Consider the following 15,456-nt stretch of genomic DNA (forward strand, 5'->3'; position numbering starts at 1 on the left):
TTGGTAATTTCTTTTGACGTGAAAAAACTTCTCATAAGAGCAAGTCCCCGCTGTTAATTCTTTCAGGTGTTTCCCGTGTGATTTGATTTTTGTTCATGAACTCTTTGCCAAACCCTATGTCTTAAAGAGTTCCTCCTACTTTCTCTTCCAGGAGATGTAGTGTTTTTGTTTCAATGTTTAGATCTTTAATCCATGTTGACGTGAGCTTAGTGCATTGTGATAGACCTGGGTCTAGTTTTAGTTTTAGGCATGTAGAGAGCCAGTTTTTCCAGCACCATTTGTTAAAGAGGCTATCTTTCTTTCCAGTGATTATGTTTGGCCCCTTTGTCAAAGATAAGGTGGCTGAGTGTGTTCATACGGGCTTCAGCATCTTCTAATCTATTCCATTGATCCTCAGGTCTATTTTGTTGCCAGTACCATGCTGATTTTGTCACAGTAGCCTTGTAGTATAATTTCAAGTCAAAAATTGTAATGCCTCCTGCCTTGTCTTTATTGCCCAGGATTGCCTTTGATATTCTAGGTCTTTTCTGGTTCCAAATAAATTTTAGGAATGAGTTCTCTAGGTCTGTAATGTATGCTGGTGGTAGTCTGATAGGGATTGCATTAAATCTGTACAGCAATTTTGGGAGTATGGCCATCTTCACAATGTTGGTTCTTCCTATCCCTGAGCATGGAATATCTTTCCATTTTCTGAAATCCTCTACAATCTCTTTTTTCAGAGTACTGTAATTTTACTTGAAAAGATCTTTCACTTCTTTAGCTAGGTTAATTCCAGGGTTTTTCATTTTCCTCGGTGCTATGGTAAATGGTATTGTTTCTCTAATTTCCCTCTCAGTGCGTTTGTTATCTGTGTAGAGAAATGCTACTGACTTTTGGGTACTGACTTTGTATCCTGCTATGCTACTGAATTTCTGTATTAATTCTTATAGTTTCTTGGTGGAGTTTTTTGGGTCTTCCAAGTATCATGTCATCTGCAAATAATGATAATTTAACTTCTTCTTTACCTATTCTTATTCCTTTTATTTCTTTCTCTTATCTAATTGCTCCAGCTAACGATTCCAGAACTATAATGAATAGGAGTGGTGATAAAGGACATTCTTGTCTTGTACCAGATCTGAGAGTAAAAAATTTCAGTTTTTCCCATTTAGGATTATGTTAGCCATTGTGTTTTCTTAAGTGGCTTTTACCAGATTGAAGTAGAGGCCATCTATTCCTATTTTCTGCAGGACTCTGAACATGAATGAGTGTTCAACTTTGTCAAAAGCCTTTTCTGCATCAATGGTGATGATCATGTGTTTTTAGAACTCTACTAAGCAATCTCTTGAAAGTAGCCAATAAGCCCTAAAAAATGTACTCTGTGAGCATTGCTTATCAATAGTACCAGCTGACCAATCTGGATAAAACATCTAGCCTGAAAACCCAGCTCTACTACTTACCAGCTATGTGACCCTGAGAATGACACTCCACTTTGCTAAACCTCAGTGCTCTAAACTATGAAAGGAGAAATAGTATGTGTTTAATATGGTTACTATGGGGATAAAATGAGATCAATACATAAATAGCAATACATAAAGCATACATATACCAATACGTAAAACACACAAAGTGCACAATGCTTGATATGCAGTAGGAGATCAAAAAATGGTGGCCATCATTAACTACAAGCATCTTCTCTAATTGTGACTTCAATTATCACCTCTATATAATGGAGACAGTCTAACCACTCACCTATCTTCAGTAAGCTAGACCACATTAGGCTTCTGAAATTCAACACTTCTAAAACTAAATTTATCAAAACTATCTCTTAAATACATTACTTCTTCTATGGCTCCTCCTGAAATAAAAGTCCTACCATCTTCCCATACTTCCAAGTTCAAAATGACTATAAGAATCATCTTTAATGTTTCCTTTATATCTTACTTAATTTTTATCAGAAAAAAATACAGAGAGGCACAAGCACCAGAATGAACAGCTGACTACTTGATGTAAGAGTACTAATTTGTAGAATTTCTTACTTGTAAAACTTAATGCAAAATTTGTTACTGAAAGTTTTACAACATTCCAAGCTCTAGCCTAGTTACTTGGAGTACTACAATAAGCAAAACAGACAAACATTCCTTCCTTGTGGACCTGATATTGTATGTGGTTGTTCTTCTCAACTCCAAGAACAATGAACATACTGAGTTAAGTTCTGAAATATGCAATTTTGCTTCATATATTCCTATGTGGATTGCATACTTAGAAATGAACACTGCATTTGGTTTTGTGCCTACAGCTTACAAAAAAAGAAAAGAACACTATAATACCTAGGTTGTCTTCTCTGTTCCTAGGGCACCTGTATCCCCCTTTCTGCCATTCTGCTGAGTTGTCAATTTTTCTCTTCACTTTTTTCTCTTTCTGAAAACATTTCAAAATAGCTATTTGCTCTAATTACTGAACCTAATTTGGTTCTGCATTCTTAATTTTAAAATGTCAGAGTCCTTGCTCCAAATAAGAAAGGTACAAGACTCTTATCATTATCTTACAGCACACAGTATTTAAGGCTGTTCAGTGAATAATTTCCATTCCTCTTCCAATACAATATTCAACAGACTTCTCTTTCTCTTTTTTTGTTCACCCTAGGTAGCTAGAGGGACTCCACCTCAAATTATAGGTATCTTTTCTAATATGCCTTTCCTTACATAAGTAAAAATTTAAATCCAAGTATTTCAAATTCCAAAAACAGTAACTATATTCTTCAGCAACAGTGACTACATATTCATTGAAATAACATGATCAGATTGATTTCAGCTCACAGTGGAGGACTTCATAGCTGACTTTCATGATTTGCCTCCTGTCTACCTTCCAACCTCATTTCTTAGCACAGACCACACTGACTGAAGTCAACTTCCCAATGTGTCTCGTTTTCTCACAAGCCTATGTATGCTGGCCTGTCTGCCTAGTGTACTCTTCTCCCAACTCCTTCTTTCTCGGGCTGACTGCTACTGATTCTTTATGTCTTCATTTAGGTTTTCTAGGAAATTCTGAACCACTAAGGCCAAGTTTCGTGTTTTTCCTATACATTCTCCTAGCATTTTGTGCTATCTTTACTTACCAGAAAGTACAGCCTATTTATCAGTCTCTTTTACTGACTGAAATCTCTATGGATAGACTACATTTCTGTATTCTTCCTTTCATTCAAAGAAACTAGTACACTGTCTAACTTCTAAAAATCATTTATAGAGATGTTTTCTGAATAATGAATGGCCAGAAAACAAAGTTTAGTATTTCTCGGTCATAATCGTTATCAGTGATTCTAAGGGGGACTACAAATAGGTACATGGAACTGTGGTGGTGGTTTTCCAAAACACAAAAAGGTCAACAATTATTCAAAATAAAATTTTCAAAATTTGAGTATCACTCTTAGCCTCTTCAGTGAGAACAGTTCATCAAATGCACACCTGTGAATTCATGTGATTTCATTTAAGAGGCAGAGTAAAATTAGAAAAGTTCTATTTACAATACTATCTTTTGGCTGTGTCTCTACACTTCTCAGAGATAGCTAAAAATACTAGTAAAGTTTCTTTGCAAAAACAAAGTATTCAATTTATCTAAGCACTTTCTAAGCTTTAGCCTCCATGTTACTCTTTAAAATTAAATTTTAATAAAATAGTGAGGTGGAGGTATTAATATAATCCTACTGATAAATAATCTGAGACAGAATTTTAACCAAATCTGACTCTAGAGGTTAGGCTCTGAATCACATCATCATTTTTGTAACTGTATGTCTGGTCTATTAGATAATCATGCAGGAAAACAAGGAATTCAAGCTTTTTTAAAAGCACATCTGAAAGAACAGGTAGTCACAGATCTTTGTACAGGTCAAAAAATGGCAAGGGAGCTCATCTTGCTTGTCAACTGTACACAGCCTGGACTGCTTTATGGTGCTGTGCTGAGAGCAACAATCAGTTCCATGGGCCAAGGTGCAGTGACCAAACAGGAATGCCACAGGCTCAGATTGGCTTCAAGTGAGCCTGACTTACATGGTAAGTCTGTTTCACGTTATATTACCAGATAGCTATCTATTATATTTTATCTGAAATGTCTCCTGAGAAACTATTTAATGACACACTGAGAAAAATGTACAAATAACTCTGTTAAAACTTGTGGGAAAATGAACAACAGAACATGAAGCACTTAAGGCAATAGCCTGTTAAACTCATGATCCTTTGACAGTCCAAAGTGATCCCATGAGCCATCTTTTAAGAATCACATACAAAGTGAGAAGAAGCAATGAAAATAATTTTGCGCCAGGGGTACAAAATAATGCCTTTAAAATGTCAGATAGTCGTTTTATTCCCTCAAAGCCAATACTTGCAACTTTTTTCAACAGTTTAAAAACCACTGTACAAAAAAATCTCAAGACAACTTTCTTTACAATTTTTCACTAGTAAAAAGTTTCTGAGGGTGGGGGTACATAGCTTAGCACCAGCAGCCAAAATATAGATTACCTTAAACTGACATTTTAAAAGATGGAAGACTCAGTACTTTCTCCCTACTTCTGTAATACACATGAATGATTAAAAGTTAATGGGCACAGGAGGACAGAATATAGTAGCTGTACCTAAATATATGAGAAAAGGGAAAGAGGAACCAATCCCATATGAGGGACTGCTTAAAGTCTGTGTAAACATCTTTAAAACTTATTTAGGGGAATACTCAATAAACATTTGCCACAGAATACAAACAAAATGTTTCACTACAAAAATCAGGGTCTTGAGAACTAAGGTTGAAAAAACTAGATACTGATCTAAATTAAGTTTGAAGACAGCAACATCAATGAAAAAGAAATGATATAAAAAAATCAAGCTTCACATATATTTCAAATAATATAGTTCATTCTTCTAAGTTGTTATGACAAATAGTGTTGCACATACTTGCAAAATGAACAGTCAAAATCTTAGTATCCCTGTTGGTCTTTATAGACTGTTAATTTTGTTTTTTGGTTAAATAACAAAAGAACAGAATTATGGACAGACTTCAGCAACAAGCTTTCCATTAGGATATGAAATCATGCCATGAGTTTCAAAAAAGGGTTAGTTGTATAAATTCTGGGAATAAGCACTCATGCAAAAATCAGAAAATACCTGTACCGAGCCACCATGTCTGTCTGCTGCAAGGTGTGCTCTCAAATGGTGGGGATTTGCCTGCTGGGAGTCCCAAGTTGCCCTGTGGTCTGCCGACTGCCATTTATTTAATGCATGTGGCATGCATGGAAGAAGAAAGACCCAATACGTTAAACATCTCATTCTTATAAAAGATAATACAAATGTATAAAAGGAAATCTAAATAATCTTACTAATCTGAATCACAGGTGCAATTCTTTGTATATACTACAAAACGTGGAAAGACTTTAGCTCAGTTGTGTAAAGATAAACAACAAAAGTATAATAGAACCTTATAAAAAAATAAAAAGGACTTTGGAAGTCACAGACTCCTCCCTCTAATTTTCTACATGAAGTTAACTAAAAGCAGGAAAGTAAAAACGATATCCCCATGAAAGCACTCCAAATAAATTGTGAGTGTATCAAAGTCATCTTACTGTGGGAGTTTTCTTATGGTGGAAGTCCACACTGGTTTTTCTCATGAAGAGCTATTTTAATAAATGTAAAAAGTCCTCAAAGTTATTCCTAAAATCCTATAAAACGTTTCTTTCTTGCTTAGCACTGTTTCTGATTGTAAGGATAAATTGTAAGAATTGTAGAAGAAAATAGGAAAATTCTTTGAAAAGTGAGGTGCACTACAAAGAAAGAATACTATGAGACAAAACACTTTTTTTTTAAAAAAAAAAGTGACACTCTTGCACATTTAAGTTATTTTTGCTTCCTCTATATTTTAAAATATTTGGTTAAAATTAAAAGGCCCACTTCCATAAAACAGGCTGAAAATTCTTGATGCCTTTAGATGTCCTGGAAAATCTATACAGCAATAAGCACAAATGAATAATACTCTACTAGTGCAACTGAAGGAAATATCTTAATAGGGGTCAATTTCTGTATTTCAGGAGAATGTGGACAGCATTAGCAAAAAAAAGGAATACAGTAACAAAATTATTGCATGTTGGTTCTGTACCAGCTGCTTAAAATGTGTTCTCACATTTGAGATGGAAAGTATCTCCATGAAGATACTGAAACACAATAAACACTTTCCTAAGGTCACAGAGCCACATCAAGTACAGAAGGGACTCCAATTGAGTGCTTTTATAATAGTACTACCTAGCTTGTAACTATAATTACATACATTCTAAAATCCTTAGTACTCTCCTTTCTTTCTCGACCAAAGACAAAGTGCTAAGTATACTGGAGCTACAGGAAGCCTAGCAAATAGGTGACTTGAGCAACTCTTTTGGGAGATGTTAAATTTAAGTGTAAGATATGAACAAGTGTTCTGGCATGGTTTCCTACATTAAATCATACAATGAAAATTATATATTTCATGGCATGAAGCATATCAGAAAAACAATTATGACAGTTCTGTAGTCTTCTGCATTTTAGGTTTACCTAAACTCATACTCAAAATTTAGCAGATTTGTAGCTTACACTGAAATATGTTACATACAATCCAATCTACACAATATGAAAATGATGCCAAAACTGAGTCATCTAGGAGGACAATATGCAACATTTTAGACCCAAAGAACTCATGACAATATAGTAAAAAACTACACATTCTCTCCTCAGAATAAACAATTACACAAATTTAATGTTTTAGCTACAATTATGGAATCCCTGGGATGTCAATCATTGACTCTAGATTATCAATTATTTATCTAAGGTTTTAGTCATTTGAAAGGATTTACTTTTCCCCTTGGAGATAATAAATTGTGAGTTTCTCATAAAACTTAAGTTGATAACTGACGATAAATATTTAAGAAGTTTTTCTAAATATACACCTTTTTAAAAATGATATGAATCTGTATATATAGATCTCAAATTGAATATAAGCCTTTCCTAAAAGTATTTACTGATAAATTACTTATGTTTATGTAAAAGTACATACATTTTATATATCAACTAGATATAAAATATGCATCATATCATTCAGAGCAAAAAAGACTACAAAAATAGAACAATTCCCACCCTTAGTGAATTTATAATCTAACAAAAATGTCTCAAATATGTACAAAGTGAAGTCTAACGTATTTATACTGTAATTTAATTCAACAGTAAGTTTCACTTATTATAGTACTTAACTATTCATGTAAGTTCTGAGAATATCAATTATTGATCTTATTCCAACTACATTCAAGAAATTAACTCTAGTTTGTGAAACACAAAGTCTAAGTCTCAACTTCTGAGCCATTTTTTTCCAACTTCTAGCTTCTTACCAGCATCTTTGAGCAATTACCTAATTTTACTTTATATGTGAATTCTTTTAAGTGAAATCCTTTATCATACCTATATATCTTTGTGAAAATTTTAAAATTAACCTTTTAAAATTGGCTATGCCTTATAGTATACAATTATTATATACATGTACCCCTAAAATGTAGCATTTTGCTATACAGTTTTTAATAAGTGTTGTTCTACCCATTAATTTCCACCTCACTTTAACTTTCACTTAAAGTTTGATAGTATTAAAATATGTAAGAGTAAAGAATAAACAACATACTATCCTCTGCCAAGTTATAACCAAAAATTTTACATACTCTCTAATTCAAGGTGATCGCAAAATTTAAAATCAAAGATAATTTCAAGAAAGCTTCTTAATAAAAAAGAGAAATGAAAACATTGGTCAAAAAATTCAACAGCTCTCCATTCAGTTACTCAGGAAACATAAACTCTTCATAGTAAATATTCTATGCCTTCTCTCAAACTTATTTTTAAACCAAATAAATTGGCTTACTTTGTCCTTCAAAAAGTCTATTTTAAAACTTACTCATACCGTCTAGCTGTTCACTCTCCTCAAATGCACTTACTCTGTCATTTACCTTTAAAAGTCCCACTGTTTTTCAGACTCTTCCCAAAAGCCACCTTTTCCATGAAATTTTTTACAATGTTAGATTGTAAATTTGTATATTCTGTATATTTTTATCTGTTTACATGCCCCTGTTATACAACATTAGTAATGTTTCATGTGAAACAGCTTATTTTGCTTTGAAATGTAGTTATTTGTATATTAACTGCAAAAATCAATATAATAGTAACACTAACCATAGAGTTAATATATGCTAGGAATTAGCAGGAATTTTACAGATTAGAAACTTGAGGTTTTGAGAGATTAATGAATTTACCAGGATTAAGCCTCATACATGTATGTCTGATCTCACAGATTAAGCTGTTAAGTACATAACACTTTAGTCACTCATTACAAAATCATTTTTTATGATTATACTGTCCTATTTTTCCATTTCTAAATAACACACAGAAAAGAACTTTATGTAGCAGAAATGTAATAATACACTGAACTAAAATGGACTGGTTAAACCCATTGCCGCAACCCATTAAAACAGAGTATCAAAAATGTCCATACAAAGTAAGCATAAAAAATTACTCACTCTATACTAATTCATATGATCAATGAGAAATTTACAACTAAATGTTTCAATGTTATGATTAAACTGATTTAAATATTAGGAGAACTAGTTTATTAAAAACACAAGTATTTTCAGCCCTTCAATATGTCTGTCTGGATCAATGCTGAAACAAATTAAGATACTTCATATCTAAAAAAGGGCACCGAACCTGGTTTTTGGACTGTTGCATCTTATCTCTATGTGGATGTGTTTCTCTGTTTGATGAGAGAGCAGGATCTTGCTGCACCGCACCCACAGGAGTAGGCTGCAACACAATAACAATTGTTATTGGTATATTCTACTATAAAAATCTTAAAGTCATGTTTTAGCTGCTTAAAAAGACCAAGTAAAAGCAAAAGACACTGTTAAATAAAGACTTTAAGAAGCAATACAGTTTTTAATTTATTTTTATAACTTAAAAAGATCTAATGCTGTATTTGATTTTGGGGTTACTTTTTTATACCAAAAATGAAAATGTATTTATGTCTTATTTCCAAAATTTATGTGTAAATTGACTACATTATAACAAATCTAGAGGAATATTTTTAAATAACAAAATTTCTTATTGTAGATACTTTGACTCAGAAAAGCTTATAAAACTGAATTTTTAAAGTATTACATTAATTTAATAAGAATTTTATACAAAAAGAATATATTTGATATTAAGAATGAAACCAGAATGAAAATACCAAAATACTTCCTCACTGTAAAAAGTAAATCCAAATGTAAGATATTTGTAAAACAAACAGTAAATGACAGCTAAAAAAATCCCAAAATGAGAAGTAAAATAAATTCTTTTTAAAAACTTATTTATTTTTAGCTCTTTGAAATCAAAGAATTTGCACTATAAAGAAAATAAATTTATGAATAATCTTTCAAAACATAGCACAGAATACTTACCAACTGCTTACCAATCCAGTCATATTCATAATCAAACATATATCCTTTTCGATCAAACAGGTCAGTAAAAAGCTTTCTTAGGTAGTCATAGTCTGGTTTTTCAAAAAAATCTAGCCTTCTTACATAACGAAGGTATGTTGCCATTTCTTCTAGAAAGGAAATAAATATTGTTGTGATTATAGTTTTCTTTAACAATAATAAAATTAAATGTCTGAATTATAAAAAATATAAAGCAATAAAATTCTATTTCAATTTAATTTTTTCTGAGTCCAATAATAAATAAAGTGGGAAAAGGAAAATAAGCACATGTACCAACTTGGCATTACCCATTACCTGGAAAGTTCTCACATAACACTTCTATTGGAGTAGCTCGTTTTGTATCCCCAATTTTCTGATACCGCTCTTTTAATGTTTCTGCCTAAAATAGGAAAAAAAAAAAGTCCTTAGTATGTGGTCATTTTAAAATTATTTATTTAGGGGCCAGGGAGATGGCTCAGTAGAATAAGCACTTGCTTAGCAAAATTATTTATTTAAAAGAGAACCTTATTATATGTTAACATTTTATGAAATCCAATAAAAAGCACACAAAAGTAAATTACCTTTAAGCCTTGCCAAGGAAGACTGCCTCTCAGAAAATACATAAACATGTGACCTAAAGCTTCTAAATCATCTCTTCTACTTTGCTCTGAAACAGAAAGGAAATACAAACTTATCTTTTCTCTACCAATAAGCCATTCAAGAACAGAAAACTGATTTTTTGATTGTATATAAATCAATTTTGAATACTTCAATAAATACAAAACATTTATAGATCTAGCACCTATAAATTTCAAAATCATTACCCTGTTTTTACATTAATATTCATGCACTTTAAAATATACTATTATGATTTTTAAATGGTATTAGATTTACTCAACTAATTAAGATATCAATTATGAAAATATGGGCCAAAGGAAAAGGTATCTGTCAAATGAAGAGCCATTGTGTATACAGCCCCATCTTACAGATTCTGAGCACAAGATTCTGAGCCCAAGAGTTAAAACTCTGTGCCCTTACTCCTAAACTTACATAAACACAAATTTCTATCTCACCTGTTCTCTATTAAAATTAAATGCAGTTAGTACTATATATAACATATTTTAAGAAACACTCATTTTATATACCAACATTACTATCCCCTTAAATTTTTAAAAATTATTTATTTATTTATTTATTTGGTACAGAGTCTCTGAGCTGCACAGAGCTGGTTCTGGGCTTTTAAGTCCTAGTGATCCTCCTGTCTTCAGCATCCCCAAGCACTGCAATTACAGGTGTGTGCTACCATGAGTCTCAGTGGCCAGTTCAGCATGCCCGTGCTTAGACCGTGGACTTTCACATAAAAATAAAAATGCTGCTGCTGCTGCTGCTGCTGCTAGAACAAATTGCTGTCCTCAAATTGTTGTTTTTTGTTTTAGTAACTAAGGAACAGCACAAAACTGAATAATAATCATAAAGCCTCAGGGAACTGCTTATACATATTTGCTGATAGTTATTTTTAATGTTTTGTCACTGATTTTAAGACTTTTCAGTGTTTTAAAATAATACAAAACAGTAACAGAGAAAAATGCTTTAATAAGAGATAATTGCATATAAGATGTTTCACCCAAGTGATAATCTTAGCAATAATATGTTTTCAGAAAAGCAAAGATTTTGAAGTATGAATCTGAACTAGGGTAAAAAGGTCAGAAAATGATTTTGTTTTTATGATATATTTTTATAACATTTTATAGTTCTACAGATAGATGTTTGTGCTATTATTTAATCAATACCCATCTTTCCAGTAGACTACAGACTGTAGAACAGCACTGTCTCCCTGTTCATTCCCCAAAACCAAGCATAATGCTGGCATAGAGCTGGTTCTGGGCTCCTAAGTCCTAGGACCTTATGAAAAAAAAAAATCATGCAAAGAAAAAAGATTTCTAAACTCTAGCTGAGAATTAAAATCATTTTTGAAACTCTTCAGGAACTCAGGTAAGTAGCCTACTGTTGATGATGGATTCCCTGAGTCTGAAATTCAGCAGAGAAAATCCATTTTTAATAGAACAGCTTAGATAAGTACAACCAGAATGAATAATAAATGAAAACGGAATTTCTTTTACTGAACTATAATTTGCATGTATAAAATATACCCATCATAAAAATTTGATAAATTTTGACAAAACACATGCAATAACTATTACAATCAAAAAGCATCTTTCTTTCATTTATTTGTTTGTTTAGAAACGGGGTCTTGCCATTTAGTTCAGGCGAACCTTGAACTCACTATATAATCCAGGCTAGCCTCAAACTCATAGCAATCCCCCCAGCCTTAGTCTCCTGAGTTAAGCTAGAACTATGGATGTATGCTACCAGGCCCAGCTTCAAAAGCATTTTCAATACTCTACATAGCCTTTGTTGTTAAACTCTCTTTCTAACATCAAGTCAGGGGCTACCATTTACCTGCTTTTCACTATGGATTAGCTTTTTGATTTATTATAAAGTGGCATGTGAATAATGTGGTACAGATTTGTTTGAATCATTGCACGCATTATGTTTTCATGGTTCATACATGCTGGCCCATACATTAGCTGTTCATTATTTTTATTGCTGAGAAGTATAACACAAAATATTCATCTATTTACCCATTGGTAGATCCTATAATCATTTCCAGTTTGGGACTATGAAAGAAAGGAGGCTGTCATGGACATGGTAAGTCTCGATGTGATAGACATTTTCATACCTACTGGGTAAATATTTAGTAGTGGTATCACAACATCATGGTAGCTGTAAATTTAACTTTATAAGAAATATATTTGCTTGCTAAGAGGGTTATTTCTGCTAGCAACATGAGTTTCAGTTGCTTTAAAACCTATCCAACACTTAGTATGGTGGGTCTTTTAAATTTTGGCCATGCTAACATATTTGAAGTGTTAACTTATAGTAATTTAGTTTGTATTTCCCTATTGATTAATATATTATTTGCTACCCATCTTTTTATGAAGCATTTGTTCAAATACTGTACCCATTTTCAAAGATAGAATATTTATCATAAAGTTGGAAGACTTCCTGGTATATCTTGAATAGAAGTCATTTTTATAATACTTTCTCCCTCTGAGACAATAGCTTTAGTTTTGTTTGTTTCCTGAACAGTATCTCTACAAGAACCTAAGTTTTTCATTTTAATGCAGATCAATTTAACCAGTATTTCTTTCTCATCTTGTTTATAATTACTTATATCCAACGTAGGAAACCTCCTAAACATTGTTAAGATTTACTTTTTTTTCCTCTGTAAGTGTTATAGTTTGGGTTTTTACAATTAAATCTACTATTCATTTTGAACTTTTTTTTTTTTTGAGCTTTTGGCATGGAATAAAATGTAGAATTTTTTTAATATTGATTATCTATTTTAATACTGTTTAATGACAGGATGATGCTTCCTGAATCACTTTTGCTTCACTCTCAAAAATCAAGTGACTATTTGTTATGGTTTAGATTGAAAATGCTCACCAAAGTTTTTTTTTTTTTTTTTTTTCTGAGACACTACATAGTCCAGGTTAGCCTCAAGCTCTTGCCTTAGCCTCCTACAGACATGTGCCACCATGTCCACTCCAACGCTTCTATTTGGGATAAGTGGCTGCAGCTCTGGCAACAGCTGACAGGCAACTAAAGGGGGAGAGTCCTCACCAGGACCCTGTAGCTGCCTCTGTCCACCTGACTTCCAGGAAGCTAGAAGCGGCTGCATTTGGACCAGGACTGGATTATAGAAGCATTATAGCTGTGCTGCTGTTAGGAAGTAGGGTCTGGCTGGAACAGTCACTGTGAGCATGCTCTAGAAGGGTAAATCTCCTTCTGGACACTTTCCTAGACACACTGCTTCCTGTCCACCGTGAGGCGAGCAGTTTTTCCTCCACCATAGCTTCTCCTGTTTTGTCAAGCCAGTGAACTGTGGACTGAAACCTCTACTAACAAGTAAGCCAACTATGCCCCTCCTATCTTAAGAGTTGTGGGTGTCAAGATCCCGTCCTAAAGATGAGGGAAGTCAGGGCCAGGGAGATAGCTCAGCAGAATAAGCGCTTGCATGGCAAGCACAGGGTCCTGAGTTCAATCCCTGGTACCAAAAAAAAAAAAAAAAAAAAAGAAAAGAAAAGAAAAGAAAAGAAAAAGATGAGGGAAGTCAATTTCTGAATTTTGAATTCTAACCCATTTATCTGTGTCAGTATTCATATCAATAACACACAAAGTAAGTTAGAAAAGAACATAATGATAAATAAGGAGGGAAAACAGAAGATAAGCAACAGGAAAAAGAAAAAAATGCTGGGTATTTGAAAACTTCAATAAAATCATTAGTACTCTAATTTAGATAAAAGAAGCACTAATTATTAAAAATGGGAACAACATAGGAAACATCAAAATAAATACTACACACATTAAAGTATGTTTTAAAAAATCAGCTAATGTTATGCCAATAAACTAAAAAACTAGAATGTGGCTGGGGAGATAGCTCAGTGGTCTAAATGCTTGCCTGACAAGCACAAGGACCCAGGTTCAATCCCCAGGACCCACATGCATGCCGACCACTGAAACCAGGAATGGTGATGCACACCTGTAATCCCAGCACTGGGGAGGCTGAGACAGGAGGATCACTATGAGTCTGAGCTGTGTAGCGAGAGCCTGTGCCAAATAAATGCTTTACAGTTTAAAAAACTGGAATGAAACAGACAAATATTTGAAAAGTATTGCTGACCAAAACTACTTCAAGAAGAAAATGTGATAGCTACATAGTAATTATATAAAGATAATTTATAATTTAAAACCTTCCCTAAATTCAAGCAGGGCCCACATAGATTATCACTGGTGATTTCCATTAAAAAGGTAAGGAACAATAGCAATTCTATATGAACTCAAAAATGGGACAATTCCCAGATCTCCACAAAAGCATTACAACTAGCAGAATCTCTGGGAAATAACCCTCATAAACAGACACAAAATCTTTTAAAAGGCAATACAACATGACTAAGGAAGCTTCATCCTTAAAATGACTTCATTTTTAAAGCCAATCAATGCAATTTACCATATCAACAAAAGTTTACAAGATATAAAATATGTAATCATGTAAGCTAACACAAACACACAAAAAGAAATAGTGGGCAAAGCCCAAAATAACATATTCATATTTCAAGAAATCATAAACTAGCAGTAGAAAGAAACTTCAACAAAAGACAACTATTAAAAATCTACAACTAACTTGATTCTTTAATGGCGATAAATACCCCAAATGTAAGGATCAAAACAAAGCTGTTTATTGTTATCCTTTCTATTTAACATTATACTAAAACTACTTGCCAATAGCAAAAAGCAAGGAAAACAACATTAAAAAAGTATTCAGACTGAAAAAGTATTTTTTGTAGAAAACGTATAAAATATATAGCATCTACAAATATACAGAATATATATAGAATTCTAGTATGTATCTATATTGTCTATAGATACATCTGTATTCTCTGTATATAGAATGTATAGAATATATAGTATATGTAAATATATTTAATGTATAAAAGGCTAAGAAGTCTATCAATTCTATCAGAACTAGTGAGTTTTACCGCGGTTATAAGATACAAGATCAATATATTTTTTTCACATTCTATAGGGATTTAAAGTTTCGTGTACCAATGGTTGATGGAAAGTACCTATTCCATGCTATGTCTAAGGTGTTTGATATTCAGACAGAGAGTGAGGTTAAGCTCAACTGCTGATGTTTTAGGGTAATAATATCATTAAGCTTCTATCCTAGAGAGTTACCAACTTAAGTTTGCAGACCAAAAAATTAGAGAAAAAGAAGGGCTACAAGGATAGCCAACATTTTGGCACTAGTCCTTCAAGGTCAATGAGGACTCAGGACGTAAGAGAACCTGTACTGTAACATCCTACAACTCAGCAGTGTCCCAAATTTTCTGTTCAAGGAGATTATGGGGCCACAGAGGAAA

The 15,456-nt window shown here is 33.0% G+C and overlaps 1 protein-coding gene across 10 annotated transcripts in view; it reads right to left on the reverse strand.

Annotated features, from left to right (window-relative positions):
• Window positions 1-15,456, reverse strand: part of Csnk1g3 (casein kinase 1 gamma 3) — an 81,226-nt gene that overhangs the window by 15,452 nt on the left and 50,318 nt on the right. For 3 of the 10 annotated variants that reach the window (XM_004631329.2, XM_004631328.2, XM_023715340.1), the window contains exons 6-10: window positions 10,054-10,139; window positions 9,788-9,872; window positions 9,455-9,600; window positions 8,724-8,819; window positions 5,127-5,222 (exon numbers count right to left, since the gene is read on the reverse strand). In XM_004631329.2, the coding sequence (XP_004631386.1) occupies window positions 5,127-5,222; window positions 8,724-8,819; window positions 9,455-9,600; window positions 9,788-9,872; window positions 10,054-10,139 (509 nt within the window). Of the gene's footprint in view, window positions 1-5,126; window positions 5,223-8,723; window positions 8,820-9,454; window positions 9,604-9,787; window positions 9,873-10,053; window positions 10,140-15,456 lie in introns of all 10 variants that reach the window. The other 7 variants (XM_023715339.1, XM_023715337.1, XM_004631331.2 and 4 more) reach the window with 4 other exon arrangements.

The sequence above is a fragment of the Octodon degus genome, unplaced genomic scaffold, assembly GCF_000260255.1.
Source record: "Octodon degus isolate 3935 unplaced genomic scaffold, OctDeg1.0 scaffold00040, whole genome shotgun sequence".
Classification (NCBI taxonomy): Eukaryota; Metazoa; Chordata; class Mammalia; order Rodentia; family Octodontidae; genus Octodon; species Octodon degus.